At 36.7% G+C, this 23,582-nt stretch overlaps 2 protein-coding genes across 5 annotated transcripts in view; one reads left to right on the forward strand and one right to left on the reverse strand.

Annotated features, from left to right (window-relative positions):
• Window positions 1–20,204, forward strand: part of lhfpl7 (LHFPL tetraspan subfamily member 7) — a 239,496-nt gene extending 219,292 nt beyond the window's left edge. The window contains exon 3 of the mRNA XM_001338138.10: window positions 17,332–20,204. Within this exon, the coding sequence (XP_001338174.3) occupies window positions 17,332–17,558 (227 nt within the window). The 3' untranslated portion in view covers window positions 17,559–20,204. The remainder of the gene's footprint in view (window positions 1–17,331) is intronic.
• spata22 (spermatogenesis associated 22) overlaps window positions 1–23,582 on the reverse strand; it is a 37,308-nt gene that overhangs the window by 1,558 nt on the left and 12,168 nt on the right. The window contains exons 8-10 of one of the 4 annotated variants that reach the window (XR_012406433.1): window positions 20,897–21,098; window positions 1,121–2,159; window positions 1–309 (exon numbers count right to left, since the gene is read on the reverse strand). The exon at window positions 1–309 is cut by the window's left edge and continues 1,558 nt beyond it. Coding sequence is in view for 3 of the 4 variants with exons in the window: in XM_068221546.2 (XP_068077647.1) it covers window positions 20,907–21,098 (192 nt within the window). In the remaining variant the exon portion in view is untranslated. Of the gene's footprint in view, window positions 310–639; window positions 2,160–4,375; window positions 4,508–20,183; window positions 21,099–23,582 lie in introns of those variants that run through there. The other 3 variants (XM_068221546.2, XM_068221545.2, XM_002666586.8) reach the window with 3 other exon arrangements.

The following is a 23,582-nucleotide window of genomic DNA, read 5'->3' on the forward strand; positions in this document are numbered from 1 at the left end:
TGTATTTTAATAATGTTCTAGATAAGATACAGCTGCGGATATGCCATGAACATAGCTTCATTTTTGTAACATTGTATAACAATAATTAATATTTTTACAGTACTGTGATGGTTGGGTTTAGGGTTGGGGTGGATGTTGATGAAATACAATAAATGGGAAATTTAATGAATAATATACATAATTCTCGTTAATTTCTAGCCGCTACCTTATCTGATCTAGAAACAACCCTGTTTTATGACCAAAACAAGACATATTCATTTATGAAGTGTTCATACGTATCAATGTTAAAACAAAACGTAAGAAAGAAGAGTGTTTCTACAGGGGGTTTGTCAAGCCCACTCACCTGCATGAAGCACAAATTGCAATGGACAATGTTTCCAAAAGACAAGGAACGAATAAGAAAGTGCTTATAGTGCAAATGTGCAACCTGGTGCAAGATTCAGAGAGATGAGAGGGTGTCTTTTACATCAAGCTAGCCAATAGCAGAACAACAACTACAGGGGAGGTGGGGTTAAAGAGGGTAATGCGCTATCTGGTCAAATTTAGGTAAACAACCAATTCATGAAATAAATGTAATTTATCGCACATGTCCTTATATTGTGTATTGCATTTTCTTATTACATAAGAACAATACATTTGCTATATATTACAGCTTTATTTTAGACTGAAAAAGAACATTGACATGTCTGCGATACGTGTATTGCATATACTATTATGCAAGAACAATAAGTTTGCAATATATTAGACAGCTTTACTTCAGACTGAAAAGGAACATTAACATGTCTGTGATACGTATATTGCATATACTATTACGCAAAAACAACATATTTGCGATATATTGGCCAACTCTACTTCTGACTGAAATGGAACATTGACATGTCTGCGATTCGTATATTCCATATACTTTTACGCAAGAACAATAAATGTGTGATATATTGGACAGCTCTACTTCCAACTGAAACAGACCACTGACATGTCTGCGATACGTATATTCCATACACTATTACGCGAGAACCATATATTGGGCAGCTCAACTTCTGACAGAAATGGAACATTAACATGTCTGCGATTATGTATATTCCATATACTATTACGTGAGAACAATACATTTGCGATATATTGGGCAGCTCTACTTCCGACTGAAACAGAACATTGACATGTCTGCGATAAATATATTATATATACTATTACGCAAGAACAAAAATTAGTGATATATTGGGCAGCTCTACTTCTGACAGAAACAGAACATTGAGGAGGGGGGCGGGGATTTCTTTTTGTGTATCATTACTAACTAACAGTAATAGGGGCGTGGTTAAGATTATTGTGGCTGAAACTGGCAAACTGACATCAACAGAGAAGAACTGCTAATCCAAACGCGGAAGCAAATGAAAAATTTATATTGCTTAAGGGGTCTAATAAATTATGACCTTAAAATGTTTTTAAAAAAAAATAAAACTGCTTTTATCTTAACCGAAATAAAACAAATAAGACTTTAACAGGGAAGAAAAAATATAATCAGAAATACTATGAAAAAATTCCTTGCTGCGTTAAACATCATTTGAAAAATGTTTTAAAAAAAATTAAAAAAATTCACAGGAGGGCTTATAGTTCTGACTTCATCTGTATAATGCTATATCCGATTGTTAGCTCTGCCTGATAGAGCCTGTTACTACAAGCTAGATGGACATCATGAGCTCCTTTTTTTACTCTCTCTTCTTTCAAATGTAACTCAATCCAGTCCCGTTCTTCTTCCATCGCTAACCCAATCACCACATCCCACTCCTTGTGTTAATTCAGTTTGTGCATGAGGCAGAAGTTGTGTGTTTTTGCAGGAGCAGAGATGAGCAGAGATGCAGAGCAGCTGTAATGAAGTCATCACCAGAGGCCTGACTCAATCTGGGTGGCGTTGGCTGCCGTCTAATTAACTCTAAATGCATTAGGGAGCAGTTAAACCGCCTGCCAACAGCTCAGAGACAGGCCCCTAAATCAGCCCGTCGTTGGATATAGTGCACGGTCACCTGGAGAATTATGAGCAATAAAGTTTTGCTAAGTATTTATTTGTCTGGCGGTGAGTTGTAGCGGTTCATGACTACCGGAGATGACAGTGGAGATTCATTTGGATAAGGCCTGATGATAAACCACACATCTGGATGAGACAGCTGTAGAGAGATAGAGAATGCTCTATTATTGACATTATCAATAAGATCCGAATTAGACTTATAGACGAATATAGAATATCGCATAAAAGATTTGCGAATAAAGCAGTGCTTCCGTCCAATGAGTTAAACAGAACAAAATCCTCTCTTCCTGATAGCTAGCGGGAAACAGATATTTTTAAAATTTCAAATACAGATTGGTATCGAATTCCAGTATTGTGACAACACTATTTCCTGATAAAGTGGAACCTAATATTAAAAATAAAGTTGCAATTTGCAGCGGTAGAAGAAGCCACTGTAGGCCTTTTTCTTATTTAATAAATTACTAGTGCCATGAAGACCAAGACTATGCCCTGTTCTGTTGACATCAGCTCTAATACACAGTAAACTAAGGGTGCTTTCACAACTGCCTTATTTAATTCGATTGAATCGCACTAGAGTTCGTTTCTCCTTTTGGTACGGTTCGTTTGGGCAGGTGAGAATGCAGCAATCGTACTCGAGTGCGGACCAAATAAGCCTACCGAGATCTGCTTGAAGAGGTGGTCTCTGTATGCTTTCAAACGAACCCTGGAGTGGTTCGTTTGTGGTGAGAATATGATCCGTACTAAAACAGGTCCAACCGCAAAAAGTACTGCACGTTTTGGACTAATTCAGCTGCTGTAGGCTGATTCGCTGTGCATTATGGGATGTGGAGGAAAAATATTTGTTGACAGCGCATTACCAACAGAGAGAGAGAGAGAGGGGATAACATTACCTGATGGATCGCTGGTAATATTTCCGCTAGATGACCATGTTGCCGTTTAGCTAAATTAATTCACGGCTCCTCCTAAAGTGACGAGTGATGCATTAAACACTGTTTTCCAGCCGCGGCCGCGCTTCATTTTCATAGTGTATAGTTTGTCTAAAGCAGGGATACAATCAGCCAGCGCAGTCATCCCTCCAGAGTTAAAGGTTTTGTTCACCTGCGGGAGTTCACTGGCATTTTCCCACACGTGAATTCTGACCAATCAATAAGCAGTTTAGGAAATATGTTCAACAACATCTGGCCTATGAGAGATGTGGATTTTGTCAGATGACTGCATTTTGGTTCGTTTCTACTGGTTCGGACCAAAGCCAGCAGTGTGGTGTGAAAACGACCCAAAGACGGCAGAAGATGCAACAATTTATCATTTAATGCGCTTGGTCCGGACCAAATGAAGCGAACTACAGATGTGAAAGCACCCTACGAAAGAGGAGCATTGACTCCTTAATGGGATTTTTTTCCATCTGCACCTAGGAAAACAAGTATTGAACATGTCACCATTATTTTCAGAAAACAAATTTCTAAAGTTGCTGTTGATTTAAAAATTTCACCAGATGTTGATGGCAACCAAAAAATCCATATATGCAAAGACAAACAAATCAAATTGTAATAAAATGAAATGACACATGGAAAAAATATTCAACACATGAAGAAAGGGAGATGAAGAGAGGCATGAAAAGCCCAGACAGCAGCTGAAATCTCTCGGTAGTTCTTCAGCAACCCTCTGCCCTTTGTCATTGTAAATTTATATCAGTCAAACATCTACATTAGCAGGATGATGAAGATAAAACCAGGGTGGACAATTCAACAAGACAATGATCCAAAACGCAGCCAAGGAAACTCTCAAATGCTTTCAGAGAAAGAAAATCAAGCTGTAGAATGACCCAGCCAATCACTGAGACCCACAGAACCATCAAGACTTTTACACTTTGTTGAAGTCTGTGAAAACGTCTGTAAGAAGTAATCACACCTAAGTAATGTATGTTTGGGTTTTTACCAAAATCTGGTTCAATTGCGTGTCAACAGCTCCTTTAGTGATATTCCCAGAAAAAAAACATTACGTGTTCAATACTTATTTCTCACACTGTATTTAAAAATTTAGTTTTTTACATGTGTCCTCAAATGACCTCTATATAACTTTTGGTTGACTAATATATATAGAAAATATATGGATTATAAATATATATATATATATATATATATATATATATATATATATATATATATATATATATATATATATATATATATTATATATATATATATATATATATATATATATATATATTTTTTTTTTTTTTATATATATATATATTTTATAATTTTTTTTAAATGTCCTGTAAAATATCAAATTCACTTTATTTTATTAATTTTAATGACTTTTACAGTGTAATGGATGGACGCTAGACAACGAAAATTAGGATTTAAATGCAGTTTATTGTGAGATTCCTTAATGGTCAAAAACTTAGCAAACAGAAGCATGTAGGTAATCCAAACTGTAGTCGGAAAAACCAGCGAACGGTCAGGACAGGCCGCAAAGAGTCAATACCTGGAAAACAAGGCAAAGATCAAAACACGCAAAGAATAGACAAAGATACGTTTCATAGTGTTACAGCAAAACCAAGACTAGTAAAGTGTGTGAGAATGAGAGCAGAATATATAGTTAATATAATCATTTAATAACAATCTTCAGCTGTGTCTCTGTCAGTGTACAGATTATTGTCATCTGTAGCAGAAGTTGATGACTGCAAAGAGTTCTAGGAGCTGTAGTTTGGTTGAGTGTCCAGATTATTGTCAGCTGTAGCAGGAGTTGATGAATGCAAAGAGTTCTGGGAGCTGTAGTTCGGTTCAGTGTCCAGATTATTGTCAGCTGTAGCAGGAGTTGATGAATGCAAAGAGTTCTGGGAGCTGTAGTTCGGTTCAGTGTCTAGATTATTGTCAGCTGTGGCAGGAGTTGATGACTGCAAAGAGTTCTGAAATCTGTAGTTTGGTTCAGCGTCCAGATTATTGTGAGCTGTGGCAGGAGTTGTGTGTGCAAAGAGTTCTGGGAGTTGTAGTTCGGTTCAGTGGCCGAATTGCAGTTCTCCAGCGATCTGCAACTGCTCGATTGCTGATGATCAGGCCCGGATTGGCCAATCGGGAGGACTGGGAGAGTTCCCGGTGGGCCGGTCCGTTTTTTTGGCCGCGAGGGCCGGTGTTTCTAGCTGCTTGCACTCTTAGCCGTCGCACTTGTTTTCATTTATTTATTTAACCAGAGCCTCACTCTTTTTATACATTATTTTGCTGCAGCTTCGCTCTTCTTATTTATTGTCTCGCAGCCCCATGAACAAAATGCAGCCTTCAGGGTAATTATGATGCAACTATAATTTTGGCCCCTAACCAGCAACAGCGCCATTGTGGTCCAGTGGTCTGCATGTTGCGTTTCTACGTCGTCGACCCGTGTGAGTAATTCTTTTTTTTTTTTTTTTTTTTTTACCATTTTTCTTGTTAAGACATATAAAACTGCAAGGTGGTTGAACATTTGAAGTTCTAAAGCAGCTGTTTTCTTGAAAAAGACCAGATAGTGTAATTAAAAACTGAATTGGAAATGACAATGAGCCGGTCTAATGCTTGAAACTCCAGGGCTGAAATGGAGTCCCACTCCAGCCCTGCTGATGATCATAACACTCAGATCTAGTATCACACTTTTGAGCCTCTCAAAATGCTATCTCAAGCCTTGACTTGAGAAATGGAGGTAGTAGATTTAAACAAGAACCACATGTTTTAGTTATTTTATTTAATTTTTTTGCTTGTTTTGTTTTAATAATTTAAATCATTGATTGCTGATGCACTTTATAGTGGGTCTCCTGACTTATTTTACACATAACTAGCTGGAATATTCACTAAATGCTCATTACAGGGTTTTTTTTTTTTTTTCCAGAAATCTATATTTTAATAAGGATATTTTATAGGGATAACATATATTACATATGTTCTGTATCACTGGCAGCAAATGGAGGAGACTATTGCTTTGCTGTCCAGGTAGCTATTCATATAAGGACGACTTATAAAGACAACACATAAATCAATGAATTACTATTCTTTTCTTGTAAAGCCCAGAAATGAAAGGTAATGCACAATGCAAAAGGAGACACTAAACTGGGGGGATAGGGATCTGGAAATGGTACAAGCAGCCACATTTAAACTCCCCTGCATCTCAACAAGTTCACTTTCTGCACTTTCTACCGTTCAGACCTCATTTCAGAATTTCACTGAATTAGCTCTTCTTCTGAAAGCTTAACATATTGTGCTGTAATTTGTGGAAGATTCAGAGGCGCAGAGAGTGCGCAGCGCTGGCCGCAGTGTTGCTTGGTAATTAAGTATCATTAGTATCTCAGTCACTATTCTTGAGCTGTATTTACAAAGACAGGGCTGTGGGTGAGAAGACAGGCTGCTTCTGCTCATCTGTTTACTCTTTATATAGCGTGTATGTGTGTGTGTTCAGATGGAGTTTGCACTGCTTGTGCAGCCTCATTACTCATGAGGCTCTCAGATCATACATGCGCAAGAGAGTAAAAAGAGAGAGAGAGAAAACTAGCTACTATAGTCTCAAGTGTCAACCCTAAACTTTTAAGTAAGTTTGACTTGCACTGATATGGGAATTTTGGCCAGTACCGATAATGAAAACTCGTTATATCCAGAAGCAGATAACAAATTAGTAGGCAGACAAATATAAATCTTGACATATTTTTTTCTTAGTCTAATTATAAAAAAACAAAACTCAAAAATGTAAAGTGGATAATTGATTTTATTTTAACACAGAAAAAAACTGTATTAAACATCAAAATAGTTTAAAGATGGCTTTGATCTTGATCTAACTATATATCTCAGAAAAACAAAACTATTTAAAATTTTGCCAAATCACTAGCCAATTCGTAGAATAGCATTCATATAAAAATATATTATTTTTATGAGAAAATTACAGAGAGGTTTAAGCAGACCACAGTCATATCACCCTTCAGCCCAAGACTGGTTACTCACTGAAGCTAAGCAGGGCTGAGTCTGGTCAGTACCTGGGTGGGAGACCACATGGGGAAAAACTAGGTTGCTATTGGAAGTGGTGTTAGTGAGGCCAGAGAGGGGGCGCTCAACCTGCAGTCTGTGTGAGTCCTAATGCCCCAGTAAAGTGAAGGGGACGCTATACTGTCAGTGAGTGCCGTCTTTCGGATGAATAAAATGACAATAAAACAAAGTCATTAAAAATCTTGTGACACTGGCCAAATTCCCTCCATTGGACCTTACCCATCATTGCCTCTCAATCATCCCCACCAATAGCTGGTGTGTGGTGAGCACACTGGCGCCGTTGTCCCATGGCTGCCATCGCATCATCCAAGTGGATGTTGCACACTGGTGCTGCTGTGGAGGGACCCCCCTGATGATTGTGAAGCGCTCTGGGTGTATGCTCATACATGATGAGCGCTATATAAATATACATTACATTACATTACATGTGAAAACTAAATGCAAACTAGACTTCTTTTTCATGTCTACATGGGGGTCTGTGTATAGTGAAATTGACCAAATGTTCATCACCAGGCTACTACTGCCTGATTTTTGTACCATGCATACAATGAATACCAACAAATACTGAAGTTTCTGAGAGTGTGGTGTCTAAAATGTGTCTGCAGCTTTATTTTAAATGAGCAGAAAGACATTCTATACAATCCTAACTTCTGGAGAAAGAAAGATTAGACCCTGGATGAAGGATCTATATACAAATTCCACATACAGTCAGAATTATTAGCCCCCCTGTATATTTTTTCCCCAGTTTCTTTTCATCAGAAATAATGTTTTTTTTTCAACACATTTCTAAGCATAATAGTTTTAATAACTCATCTGTAATAACTGATTTCTTTTATTTTTGCCATGATGGCAGTAAATAATATTTTACAAGATATTTTTCAAGACACTAATATTCAGCTTAAAGTGACATTTAAAGGCATAACTAGGTTAATTAGCGAGGTCATTGTAAAATGGTTTGTTCCTTAGACAATCAAAAAATATTACTTAAGGGAGTTTATAATATTGACCATAAAATGGTTTTAAAAAAATTAAAAACTGCTTTTATTTTAGCCAAAATAAAACAAATAATAATTTCTTTAGAAGAAAAATTATTATAGGAATTACTTTGAAAAATTCCTTGCACTGTTTAACATAATTTGGGAAATATTTAAAAAAGAAAAAAAAATCAAAAGAGGACAAATATATCTGTCTTAAACTGCATGCTGAGTGCCAGCGTTTGTGCACGCTATCAAATTTCTCCAACTCTTATTTGCAGTTAAATCACAAACAACGACTCCACACAATTTTGCCCATAAAATTCAGTTCAACTTGTTCGTCACGTGCTTCCCATCGTCCCCAAAGCAGATCCGTACAGCGCGATCATTCAAAATGATGGAGATGCTGACCTCATCACGTCCAATGAACATGTCATAATAAATGGCAGCGGTGGGTGAACAGATTCGGAATCGAAACCTCTGAGACGCGTGCCACGAGAGGGGCAGGTTGGAATGTTATTACACTATTCACTGAATCTCATCATCAAATCATTCGTCACCAAAGCACATATTGCCAGTGGATTACAGCAGGTCGCGTGTATGTGTGGTTAGTCAACCCTGCCAAGCAAGAAATGAGGTTCTGCGGCCCAGTATTGCTTTAAGATTGAGGACAAGAATAGGACAGATAGCTTATGCCATATAACCTCTAACCTTTAATCCAGACCAAACACAGCACTTTCATCAGAAATGTCTAAATTAGAGTGACAATAGAATATAGATGCATGATATATCCAGCTTTAAAGATCAAATGCTGACGACATAGCCGATGGCAAGGTTAACCAGCATCCACACTTCAGAAATCAATCGCTGGAAAAAGAAAAACAATGAAATTCTTTCATGATATGCTCTTTTTTGGCCACATTCACAAAGCAGCAGCCAAATGTAATGACTCTATTCAGTGTGATGGATGTTCCCATGTTTGATGTTCAGTCAATAGCCACGTTTCATTCCTAACATGAAGCAATCTTTTCATTCATTCATTCATTCATTTTCTTGTCGGCTTAGTTCCTTTACTAATCCGGGGTCGCCACAGCGGAATGAACCGCCAACTTATCCAGCAAGTTTTTATGCAGCGGATGCCCTTCCAGCCGCAACCCATCTCTGGGAAACAAACACACACACACTCATACACTACAGACAATTTAGCCTACCCAATTCACCTGTACAAAATCTGATTTAGGTGTGCTTGAATCAAGTTGTTAGTCGCTGACAGTAGTATTGGTAACCTAGTAACCAACAGTAAATAAGACAAGCATAATGGAGACAGCTGATTGGTCAAGTTGGTGTAATGTCAAGGTTTCTTCTACATTCGTTCTTCCATGACAGGACGCAACACCAAAATTAATCCCGCCACGGCTACATTACAGCTTCTCATTCAAAACATTAAGTCGTTGTTTTGTTTTTTTAATAGCGGGTGATAATCGCACCAAAACGTATTAAAAGGTAAGTAAATTATGACAGCGCAAACTTTTCTGTAACCGTAGTAGTGCTATGCGTTATTTGTTTAACCCCTTAAGGTGACATGCTGACTGACAGATGCGTGAGGCCAGCAAACACAACGTAGCTCTCAGTTTAGATGAACACAGTTTCCATTATTATACTTTTTAGATAAACGTCTATGGATCTGCATACAATTACTTTATCTTGCTGGAGTTTATATCAGTTTTGGTTTACTTCAGGTCGCATTAATGCCGCTCTGTAGGTCTATTGGAGACATTTGTAAATATTCCTAGCAAATCTAATAAATGTTGGAGACATACTCGTTACTAAATCACACTTCAGCAGCCGTTATTTGAGAGCGTAAAAGGAGATCTGCGCTTGAGCAGCGTATATTTGAGGGGCGTGCAAGAAAATGTGTGCACGAACAGAGGAAATCGACACGAAACAAAGAGATTTGCTTGCTCATATTACATAAATGCGAACTTGACTTGTAATACTGCGCTCACAACATTTGTCATTAGCACAATTGGTAGTTGGTAGATCTGTGCAATGCTGCCACAGCTCAAAAAAATCCTAAAGGAAACACTGAATTCAATTCACCTTTATGTGTATAGCGCTTTTACAATGTAGATTGTGTCAAAGCAGCTTTACATAAAAGTTCATTGTAAATTGAAACGGTGTAGTTCATTTTTTAAAGTTTAAGTTCGGTTCAGTTTAGCTCAGTTCAGTGTGGTTTAATAATCACTACTGAGAGTCCAAACTCTGAAGAGCAATCCATCGATGCAAGCTAGTGGCGACAGCGGCAAGGAATTGGCGAATACCAAGTAGTATTGCGATACTTTAATTCATAACTCAAATCTATGAAATAAAGAAATACTATATGTCAGAAATACTGTATTTTATGTTATAATAGGCCTACTTGCCTTAAATTCATAATTCCCTTATTATTGAAAAAAAAAGTATTTACACATCACTTCACCTAAAATGCATTAGTTGTTTTTGTTTATTTTGTAGATAACTGACCAACAAAAATTTTAAAAACATAATTAAATTAAAAGGTGTCTAAAATAAAGATACAAATTATACTCACCAAAATTCTTAACAAAAAGAGCATTTTTCCAACAGAATTAGCCTATATGAAGTGGTCAAAAATAGTTTCAATGTTTCCTGTTTTTCATTTATTTATTTGTCTTATTAGGTAAGAATCAAAAGTAATTCAGAACTTTACTTTGTGAGTCGCTCTTTTTAAAAAGATTGTTGTGGTTGTTGTAGCTACTAAATCATATTGACAGAAACAGAAATAAACTGATTCAAATGTGCGTTCGAACTGAAGCATAAGAAAACTTGCAATAGGCTACCATAAAAGGTGTGAATTCTACACAGTTTTGCATCGTTAAAGGGCTCCACAGACTATTCAAGCAAAATGATCTATTGTTGCACAAATGCGTGAGCATTTTAGGGACTTTAACACATGCAACATTATCTATTGTAGATAAACTATTAATGACGATACAACCGTTTACAAACAACAGTGGCATTGCCAGTATTTTGGAGCCATAGTATCGTGATACTACCATAGTACCGGTAAACCATGCAACCCTACTAAACATCAAAGTTTATTCTGCAAATCTCAGTTTATTTGCATTAATCTTTTTTCGCACAAGTACAAAAAACACACTATTAACAATTTTTGTAAATTATATACAATATAGAAACTGTATTTTACAAATATGCAGTATGTTACCATATTTTAAAGTTGCATCGTGAAAATTACTGTATATTTTAAAGTAAATATATACAATACTGTAAATGAATATACAGCAAGATAAATGGTGCTGTAAATATTTTGCTGTAATTTACTTGCAGTAAGTTACAGGCAAACTGCTGCCAGTAAGTTACTGTAGACTGATAATTACAGGAAATTGCTAACTTCACTTGAAGCAAGCGTTAATATTACATTTGCAAATTAAGGTCTTTTAATTCGCAATTTGCCATTTCCCTCATCATTGTTTCTCAAGCGGCCATCCATCCATCTTCAGGAGCTTATTGGTAGTCTCAGCAGTTAACCTTAGACTTGATGCAAAATTTTGAAGTAGTGCAAGAAAACTTTGGATCAAGACTAAAAGGACAAGCTTTTGGACTGAAATGAGCGTTCTTAACAGGGTGGCAGAGCACACCTTTAGTGATAAGGTGAGGAGTTCTGTCACCCAGGAGGAGCTCGGAGTAAAGCTGTTGCTCCTCCACATTGAGAGAAGCCAGTTTTGGGTGACTCCTGGAAGCCTACTTCTGGAATTGTCCCACTGGGAGGAGACCCTGGGGAAGACCCAGGACACGCTGGAGGGACTATGTCTCTAGGCTTGCCTGAGAATGCCTTGGGATCCCCCACGGAGGAGCCGTCTGAGGAAGTGTCTGAGGAAGTGTGGGGGGGTCCTTGCTGAGACTGCTACCTTACAACCCAGCCCCAGGAAAAGCAGTGGAAAATGAATGGATGAATTATAAGTTTATTTGGTAACTCTTTAGTTTAAAGTAATTCACACTATTAACTACTGGCTTATTACCTGCTTATTATTAACATATTAACTGTGCTTTAGCACGTATAATTTACAATCTCATTATACCCAATACATTTACCATAAGGAGTTGGGTGACAATGGAGGTCAGGATCCAAACGCAGTTTATTAATAGCTTAGTCAGAGAGGTAATCATACTCAGTAATCCAAAATCATACTCATGGTCACAGGTGATAGGTCGGTGCAGAAGACAGCATCAACAATAATAAAAATAGGGATCAAAAACCATGGAAGAACAAGGCAAGGAAACCGCAACCAAATAATACAGAAAACAAGACTCAGCAACGTGTGTGTGAGGTGAATAAAAAGTCCAGATAAACAGTCCATAATGAGTTGCCAGCTGTGTGTGTATAATCTGGGGAAATGGGGAACTGGTGTGTGTGAGGAGCATGATGGTATTTGTAGTCCAGTTCAGTGACAGATGTGAAGTTCTCCAGCGATCTGCAAGGATTAGATCACTTGTGATCGTGACAATACCTAAACCCAACCACTATCTTACTAATTATTAATAAGCAGCTAATTAGTATTTTATTGAGCTAAGTTATTGGTTTAGTTTTAGCTTTTGGTTTAGTTTTAGCTTAGTCAATGGGTTGTTAATAGTGTAAATTGTACATTAAAATAAAGTGTTGCCATTTATATAGAGTTAAAGTCGAAATTATTAGCCCTCCTGTGAATTTTATTTTCTTGATCAAATATTTCCCAAATGATGTTTAACAGAGCAAAAAATAATTGAATTAACAGAATTTCTTGTAATATTTTTTCTACTGCAGGAAGAAGTCTTTTTTTTTGTTTTATTTCAGCTAGAATAAAAGTGGTGTTTAATTATTTAAAAAACATTTTAAGGTCAATATTATCCCTTTTAAGCATTTTTTAATTACCTACAGAAAAAAAAAATTATACAATATACTTGCCTAGACTTGCCTAGGTAACCTAATTATCCAAGTTAAACCTTTAAATGTCACTTTAAGCTGAATACTAGTATCTTGAAAAATATCTAGTTATGTACTGTCTGTCATGATGGCAAAGATAAAAGAAATCGTTATTAAAAAATGAGTTATTAAAACTATTGTTTGGAAATGTGTTAAAAAAATTTCACCATTTAACAGAAATTGAGGAAAAGAATATTAATTTAGGATTAATTCATTCACTAATAATTCAGAGAGGCTAATAATTCTGACTTCAACTGTATATAAAACACGGTAAATACAAGGTAATATTGCAGCTCAGCTACAGTATGGTTCCAGTTTAAAATAGCAAGGAACTAATATTTTATCAAATATAATTTAATTTACTTATTTTCTTTGGCAACAGACAATACTGTTTGTCCTGACTAAATGTGTTTTTCCTTTTTCTTTAAACAAACAAACAAAAAAGATATCTCTTTTAGCTTCATGCACTCATTGACCCTGACTCTAAATATGGCCACTTTTAAGTGTCTGATATTTACGAATCAAAGCCACATGTCCAAACAAATGACCAAAATACCATCGAGTCCACTTTGTAACTGTGCAATCTGAGAATTGAGCTGATGTAGACTTTGAAGCTACTGCAGTTCAGCGTCCGATAAGGTGCACTTTTGTAGCCAAGCATTCCCACACACACACATACACACACCCACAGGCTCAAAAAAATTATCTGATCCAGACCGCAATTGGCCCTGAGCTTTGCAAGCCTCTGCAGTGAAGCGCTTTTTGTTGATGTGACCCGCTTTAATTAAACCCCATACAGTTGTGCTCTCTCTATATCTTTTTTTTTTTTTTTTACTAAAGATTGCCTTCGAAAATTTTATTGAATAGCTTGTTGAGTTTCATTGAAGGCCCTGTCATGTGAGTGTAAACATCCACTGATAGCATTTACTCCCCTCTGCTGGAGAAGCTGCGTTTTCGTGTGTGGATACAGTGAGAGATAGAGAAGGACATTAGCATGTCATTAGCAGAGCAGCTTTGAGATGTCAAGCTCCTGCTGATAAACACAGGCCAATGTAGAGCACAGCTGGATCTCAGCCCATTAAACTGAAGGAAAAAGCTTGGCATGAGAGGGGATTCTGGGTCCTTTTTTGTGTGGAGGGGCTGAAGAGCGATAATAGAGAGATCAATTAAGATGGTCTGCACCCCTGGGCCAAACTAGCCATTAACCAGCTATTAACAGGTTATGCTGTGTGTTGAGTGCTATACCTGGGGTTTCTATGTGATATTGGCAAAGATTCAACTGATTGTGGATGCATATTGGTCACTATAGGCATGATATAATTCTTAATATAACTTGATATATACGCTTATATATTATACCGTTAGGTCCATAAATATTTGGACATCGACACAGTTCTAATATTTTTGGCTCTATGCACTAACACAATGGATTTGAAATAAACAAACAAGATGTGCTTTACCTGAAGACTGTCAGCTTTAATTTGAGAGTATTTGCATCCAAATTAGGTGAACGACGTAGGAATTACAACAGTTTGCGAATGTGCCTCCCACTTGTTAAGGGACCAAAGTTCTTTAATCCAAAGTTGTTGTTTTTTTTTTTTGGCTTGAAATTCTGTTAGCCGTTGACTTACACAGTACAAAATCCAGGGTTCCCCGCAATTCATTAATGTTGTCCCAATACAAATCGATTAAAATAACATAACGTCCGTCTTTCGGATGAGACGTTAAACCGAGGTCCCGACTCTCTGTGGTCGTTAAAAATCCCAGGATGTCCTTCGAAAAAGAGTAGGGGTTTAACCCCGGCATCCTGGCCAAATCTGCCCACTGGCCTCTGTCCATCATGGCCTCCTAACCCTCCACATATCATGATTGGCATATCATCACTCTGTCTCCTCTCCACCAATCAGCTGGTGTGTGGTGTGCGGTCTGGCGCAAAATGGCTGCCGTCGCGTCATACAGGTGGATGCTGCACACTGGTGGTGGATGAGGAGATCCCCCCCCCATTGTGTAAAGCGCTTTGAGTGCCCAGAAAAGCGCTATATAAATGTAACGAATTATTATTATTATTATTATAACAAATTTAAGTGGACTTCACATAAAACAATCAAGTTATCCCAAAAAAATCTCAAGAATTGTGTTGTTTTAGCTCATTTTAAAATAAGTCATTTGAACAAGGATTTTATGTGTGGTGTTTGCATGTTCTCCCCGTGTTGGCATGGGTTTCCCCCAGTCCAAAGACATGCGCTATAGGTGAACTGGATGAACTAAAATTGGCTGTAGTGTATGAGTGTGTGTGTATGAATGAAAGTGTGTCTGGGTGTTTTCCAGCACTGGGTTGCGGCTGAAAGGGCATCCGCTGCGTAATACATGCCATAATAGTAGGTGGTTCATTCCACTGTGGTGACCCCTAATATATAAGGGACTAAGGTGAGGGAAATTGAATTAATGAACTTTTAAAAAGCAGCAAATGATTGTATGAACCACCAAATAGTGATTTTAGCAAAAAAATATTTAATGTTCTATTGAAAAGAAAAGACACTTAACATTTTTATTTTTAAGTGAATTATTCATTCATCTAACGTTTAAAAAGTTATTTTAGTTTGCTTCAACTCTCATAGTAACCATACTTCAGTCTAATTAAAGGCACATGCAATAGTAAGATCTCCTGACTGAGTAGATATTTGACAGGAGTTTTTCGAGCTCTGCTGTTCAGTCATGGGGAGCGAGCACTGATACTGACTGAAAAAAAAGAAAAACTCTTCTAATAGCTTTCCTCAGTCTACCCACACACACCACACCCAAGGACTGTCAGTCATCATCCAATGAATTTTGATCTCAGTCATATATGGGCTGATGGTTTTGTGTATATTTGATATTTCCATGGGAGAATTGGAAACGGTATAGTGGGCCTTTCTTCCATTAATGCTTTGTTGATTGGAATCTACATCAGAAACACGGCCCTCTACTGCCACCATGAGCATTGCTGTTGCTACTACAAGTAAATTGTAAAACAAGTAAAAGGTGATCTTAATAAATAGCTGTTACAACGTGAAGCCTTTTGGATTTTCACTTTAGACACATTGTCTCCAAAGGGTTTAAATGAAGAGTTTGACATTCGTCCTTTTCTTTAACTTTCTTTAATAATCTTTATTTTTTCAATAATTTATTAATGTTTAATTAGATGTTTGGTTTAAAGGTTTTTTGACAACATTTTGTTGTATATTTTGTTGCACCCTGGTACATTCTTTACTTTTATATAATTTGTGATGTAATGTTGTTTTTTTTGTATTTTTACGTGAAATATTTAAGCTGCATAATCTATAAATGAGTGTGTGTGTGTGTGTGTGTGTGTGTGTGTGTGTGTGTGTGTGTGTGTGTGTGTGTTGCCGCCTTTGATGAATATTTAATTTTAATTAGTTATGCAATAATTCTAAATAAAAAGCTTTAATATTGACCTTAATATGGATTTGAAAAAAAAATCATTTTATTCAAGCCGAAATAAAACAAATAAGACTTTCTCTAGAAGAAAATATATTATCAGACATACTGTAAAAATTTTCTTGCTCTGTTAAACATCATTTGGTAAATATTTTTAAAAAAGTAAAAAAAAAAAACAAAGGGTGGGGCTAATAATTCTGACTTCAACTGTATATTGCGATTGCGATTTTCGAAAGTATTACATCGCTTTGTAAACGTTTATTTTTACCATTTAAGTCTCCCCATACAGTTTATTAGAGTGCTTGGACCAAGAAGCCACTTCGCGTGACGTCACACTTAACAACCGTATATGTGTGTACATATATATGTATTTGTTGTTTATTTTGATCTATTTATTTATACATTTGTTTTGTTTTTTATAGTATTTGTTTATTCGTCTGTTATATTTTACCAAATATTGATGTTCATTCATTCGTTTTCCTTTAGCTTAGTCACTTATTTATCAGGGGTTTCCACAGCGGACTAAACCACTAACTTCCAGCATATGTTTTACGCAGCAGATGCCCTTCCAGTTGTAACCCACTACTGGGAAACACCCATACACTCTCGGATTCACAAACTTTTACACTATAGCCAATTTCGTCCAATTCAGGCCAGCCGGGGACTTGAACCAACAACCTTCTTGCTGTGAGGCAACTTTTGAGCCACCATGCCGCCGATATTGCTAATTTTACTTAATATTTGTTCGCTTGTAAAGCGCTTTAAGTTGCATGTAGATTGTCATACGTAAAAAAAAAATGCAAATAAGCAAATAAAATTTTTTGTGTTCTTCAACTGCTTTTCCACTCATACTTTAAGTTAACTTATTTCTTCTCTGTTTTTCTCTCTCTTTCTCTCTAGTGGTCATTATGGCATCTGGTTTACTGGTTTACCCGTTCGGTCTTAACTCAAGCCTGGTGAAGTCTTTCTGTGGAGACTCCGACATCTACAACGCCGGGGACTGTCAGATAGGATGGGGCTACATGCTGGCTGTTGTGGGCGTCATGCTCACCCTATTCCTGCCCTTTTTCGCCAAGTATGCCCCCAAGGAGCAACTGTCACCCACTCCATTGCCCACACTTTTATAGAGCACTAATCCCCCTTAAGTATTCAGTCAGTGCCGCCATCATAACTAAAATGTGATCGGATTAAGGCAAAGTCTTAGCATCATTCGCCATAGCTGGTAATGATGTCATTATGATGATGAGCAGAACTCGAGACCCCTCACCTCTTCTATTCTGACTCTTTTTTCTTTTTTTTTTCCTCTTCACAGTCAATGTGCCAGGTGAAAAGCTCATTTGAAAAGGATTAAGAGGATTTTGGTCTTTCTTTCCCTTGTTTTTAAGTTATTTTCGAGCTTTATCTGTTTAAATTGTTTGTCCTGACTAAACAGCTCTAAGGACTATGGAAAATAACGTCAAATGGGGCAAATTAAGATTTCTGACATTTCATTAGCAAGAATTAAAACCAAAAAGAGCAAATTAAATGAAGTTGAGGAATAATTTCCCAAAACTTTTTTAATGGAGACTTGACGGCATGCAGTGAATTAAAAAAAGAACAAAAAACAAATGTAGTCCCTTTTTAAATGGACGTTTTTGTGGATCTCAACTCAAATGGACCCAAGTTTCATCATGAGAAGCTGAACTTAAACTCCATGAATCTGACAACTGGAAAACAATTTCCACTTTATACAGTTTCTAGCACCTGATATAGTACTTATTCAAGGACCAACACTGTGGCTTAAGTAAACTGACTTTTTTTATCCTATTGACAGGCTTCTGTCTATTTTTTTGTTTCTTACAACCCTGCGAGAGGCATTGAGGAACTGTATTTAAAACATGGACAAGGCCGTGGCTTCAAACTGCCATGGATGGACGGCAAGCATTGACCTTTCTTCAAAAAAATAAAATAATGTGAAACTATCCTACACATAAAACTTTGTTTTCCCGAACTGAGTGAAAAAGAAATGCTCCAAAGCCTCTTTTCTCTGTCTTTACAGTAACACCTACTAGTACTGAATTATTCAGGATTGTTATTCAGGCTATTCTGACTTAAAGTTGGGCTTGGTTACACACACACACACACACACACACACACCAACTATCCCAGCAGACACACAATGCCATGACGTTAATATTAGGTTAAATTTGGGTTGTGATTTCAGGTGACCAAAATTCAATATGTAAAATGACCTTGATGTTAGGTTGTGTTGAAAAGTGACCAAAATCCAACATCGAGCCAGCATCTTACACCAACGTCATATTGACGTCAAATACTGACATATTTGTCAGGTATGGCAACCAAAATCCAACATCTGATAGACGTCATAGTTGTAACGTCCACACAACGTAAAGCTGTAAAATTATTAGATGTTGATATTTGGGTGATTTTAGGATGTTGAAACGTGACCAATGTCCAACGTCGAGCCATCATCTTAAACCAATGTCATATTGATGTCAAATACTGACATATATTTGTCAGGTATGGCAACCAAAATCCAACGTCTGATAGACGTCATAGTGGTAACATCCACACAACGTAAAGCTATAACATCATTAGACATTGATATTTGGTTGATTTTAGGTTGAACATTGATGTCAACCTGACATTAGGTTCTGACGTCAACTTAATTTTCATGTCCAAACAAAATGCAACATCCCATGACGTTGGAGGACAACATCAATCTGACGTCATGTTAGCGTTGTCACTGCTGGGATGATTTGGAAAATAACAACTTCTAACCGACTTGTGCCTTCTGACCATTGCTAAGACTTAAGTACCTTTCATCAGGTAATCTACTTGTGAAATATTTTGTAAATGCTTTCTTGTTGTGCTATAATTTCAGTATGTCTTCATCTTTCATGGTGATTCCTTTTCGCAGGAAGTCTTAAAAATGGAGTTTTAGTTTTTGAAGGGGTAGCAAAAATGAACGAAACAATAAAAACTAAATTAGTAAGTCAGTGAACAACTAATTTATTTCTGATTTGTGATGACAGATTTATAAATTACTTCGGGAGATTTCGCTGTAACGATCAAATCAAGCTAATGTGCTAATGCATTTAATCTTGGCACTGCAATACGGTGAAGCTAAAGCTTCTACTTGGATCATTCCATATTGCACTTGGCTCACTTTTGCTGTTGTGTTGATTCATTTGTGTGTTATGTATTCAGACCTGCTAAAAATATTGGCACTGAACTGCCCTCAGTATATTTACCTTCAACTTCTATAATCATATCGATGAGCATACAGCAAAAAAATGAAGAAAAGAAAACACAAAACCCTATGATGTGTGTACATTTAATTGTTCGGGGTAAGCTGTGGCTCAAAGGACAGAGCACAACTTAGAAACTGGCATCAGATGTCAATCATGGCAGGCCCTTTAAATGACGTTCTCTGATTGCCTTGATGCGAAGGCAACTTACATTCTTGAGTTGAGTTTATGATCATGTTTGTGAAGTCTGACCACTGGTAGATCTTAGATCTTGTAGATTAGTGCCGTGGGTTTCCCACTGTGATGTTTTGGTTGTAAATAATACTGTAACATGGCATCCTGACGGTTTTGAAAGATATATTTTGAGATGTTACCTCATCATTGTGTTTGTTTAACCTTTGAAATCCTTAATGAATTGCTGTTATGTGTTTCTTCTTTGTAATAAATAATTTCATAAACATAAAAAATATTGACATCTTTTGAATTGAGAAACCAATAAAGTTTTTTTTTTCAAGTTGGAAATTGAACAAATTTATTTTAATGCACTTATTAATGATATACATGCATATAAATTAGTACTGAAAAATGACATTTTTTTATCAAATAAAATGAGTGCTGGGCATCATATCCAAAATAAAAGTTTGTTTTGACATAATATATGTGTGTGTGTATATGTTGTTTATATTTATGTATAAATACACTCATGCATGCATACATTTGGCAAAATGTTTATTTATATTTAGCTATACATTTGTTTTACAAATTATATATCAGTTTAAAATTTACGTACAAATGAATTATGTAGCAAAATTAGTTTGTATAGTTTTGTTTCTAAGTGTGTCATATACATAATAAATATATATAACACACACATATTATGTCAAAACAAACTTTTATTTTGGATGTTATTAATTGCAATTAATCTTTGCCCGGCGCACACAAATAAAATTTACATATATATGAATATAAAATATATCAATATATTATAAGAACACAATACAACTCAAGTGCAACCTCTGCATATTCACACCGACTAAAATATATTTAATGAATCTAAATGACATTTTATTTGCATCTATATATTGTGAATGCATCTAAACTGTAACTGGCATTCAGTCATTGTTGGTTCATCTCTAAACTAATTCACAACTAAAACAAAACCAAGCCTTACTTCCATAAAAGTCTGCTAATTTCATGTTTCTACTGTTACTTACTGGATGCACGTCAGATTTCACTGAGAGTCAGCAGCACATTCCTCAACTCTGCGTCTGACGCTCTCACAGCCTCCTGGGCGTTTTTTTGCTCTGACAGTGACGCAGCTCGCACAGACACACACTTCATTATGTCTTTATCCTTGTCATAGTTTCCAACGCAGCGATGCACCTGACCTCTGATCAGTCTGGGCAGTGTCTGGTCCTAAGGAATAATACAAATATAAAACACTCTTATTTCTCTAGAAAAATATAATAAACGTGAAGTATTTTAACCCGTATGTTATGTTGGGGATGTTTTCATCCACTCCGGGGTGATTTTGAGTCTTAAACTGGCCACAGCTTTCTCTGTTTAAGCAAATGGAATTATTTTTCGTGACAAATCTCATCTTGACACACGTTTTGGAAAAAATGCTTTAAAATTGAATGAAAAAAAAAAACTCAGGAGCACACTGAACAAATTTACTACTTTCATTATATTGGTGGCTGTTTTTGCCCCATTGACTTCCATTATAATAACAACATTTTTGATTGCAAAGTCATGACACTATATAATGGGGTATATGCCATACCAGTAAACCCTCCTGTTTTTCCCTGTATTTTCCTGTATTTTACAGTTCTATCCCACTATCATCCCATAAAATTATTTTCCCTTATTTCTACCGTATTTTCAGTTTTTCTCTGAATGGTGGCAAATAAACATTAAAGAGCCCATATTATGGGTTTTTGAAAATGCCCCTCCATGTAGTGTGTTACACAGCTCTAAGTGAAGTGAAGTATCCAGCTAAGGCTTAAATCTGTAAGAATACAGTGTTTAAAACTGTTGATTCATTTATAAAAGAGTCGACTCATAGTGCTTCAAACGAGTCGCCTTGATACCGATTCATTAGGTGTTTCGCCATGACGTACATACGAAACCAAGTTATTCACGTGCACGCGCAAACCCGGGAGATTTCAAACCTGAGGCCCCGTCCTCTGACGCAGAAACCCAGACACACACACACACACCCACACAAACATGCCGGTCGATTGAAGTCACACTGCAGATGGATATATTGAGTCTCTACCCAAAGATGAAACCTCAGCATTATAGCCAAGCAGTTGGAAACTACTGGAAACTTCTGGAAGCTACATGCTACAAAGAATACTTCATCAGCGTTTGTTAAAGGAAGGATCAGTAAAGAGTAACTTACTGCTGGACGTCAGGATGGATTTTTCTTCCTCCATTTCTCAAGTGTAAGTACATGCGATTAAATTTGCCTCGTTTACTCTAGCTTGCAAATGTATTTAGTTGTGATTTGTTACTGGTAACCGAGTGTACTGTATCAGGTTAACTGGCTATATTCTCCTTTCGCGTGCAAAGTCACGTTAAAAACGCGACGCGTGCTGCTTTGTTAACGGAGCTCCGTGGACGAGGAGAAGTGTGTGTGTCTGTGTGTGCGTGTGCGCGCGCTGTCGTCCGGAGGTGTGTGTGTGTGTGTGTGTGTGTGTGTGTGTGTGTGTGTCTGTGAAAAGAGCAGAGTGAGAAGCTAGGAGATCTCCTCAACTGTTTTTGGAGTTTTTGCTCAGTAAAATAGTTAGTCGTCTGAATTTTCAAGTCCATAGTCTGTATTTACATTGACCCACTGGCAGCTAAAATCCACGCCTACACTATCGAACGTGTATGAACTGTGATTACTTTTATATTGCTGATTAGCTGTTTGGCATTTCACTCTCTGACTGAAGGCAGTCGACCAATCGCAACAGGCTGTCATTGGTCCAATCAGCGCAGATTAGCTTCGCGCTAAGGAGGGGTTTGGGAACAAATGAATCACTGGACGATTCATACAGGAGTCGCTGGGATAATTAGGTAAAAATAAATGCAGATTATAAGACCACGAAAGTGTTTTTTTGACCTTGCATGCATATTAAACTGTTGTTGGAGACCCTTACAACCAAGATATGACCCTATTTCATGTATAATATGGGCTCTTTAAAGAGCTGAGCCTCTATATACGCAACCTATACCACCGAACCACCAGGGGCCGCCCCTTGCTCTTAAATATGAGTCTGTTCTGTGCTTTCGCTTTGGTTAGGCATGAAAACACTCTGAAATAAATATAAAAACGGCAGCATTAACTTTTCTTTTCATTACAGGTGCCGTCTCCCCTTCATATGCAATCCTCAAAACACTCATATATGACTGTCAGCTGATGCACTCCATAGTGATAAGACGATGTTTCCCAAATGGTTTCTGTACTCGCGATTTAAAGCGGAGCAAAAATCTGAGTTTTGGGTGTGCTTTTAAACAGAAATACATATATTTAACAAATATAATATCTAAAGATGTTGATCTTGATGTTTTTTTTTTCAAACACAACTAATTTCATTCTAAATGAGCATAAAAAGTTAGGAAAGCAATGAAATGCTTTCATTAAAACGTTAGATGTGTGCATTTTTAAAGTGACACCTCTATTTAATGTAATCAAACAAAAAAAAAATCTAAATAAATCCAAAATTTGTTGCTCTTTATTCAGAATGTGTTATACAGTGAAGAAATGGCTAATGAGATTTGATAGCTTGATTCCATTTCATTATAACAGCTACTAATTTTAATAACCTGAACTGTTTGCTAATTTATTTGCTGATCATGTATACTCTTTATTATTTTATTTTGTAAGTAATAATAATAAAACATATTACTAACCAT

This window comes from Danio rerio, chromosome 5 (assembly GCF_049306965.1).
Source record: "Danio rerio strain Tuebingen ecotype United States chromosome 5, GRCz12tu, whole genome shotgun sequence".
NCBI classification, from domain to species: domain Eukaryota; kingdom Metazoa; phylum Chordata; class Actinopteri; order Cypriniformes; family Danionidae; genus Danio; species Danio rerio.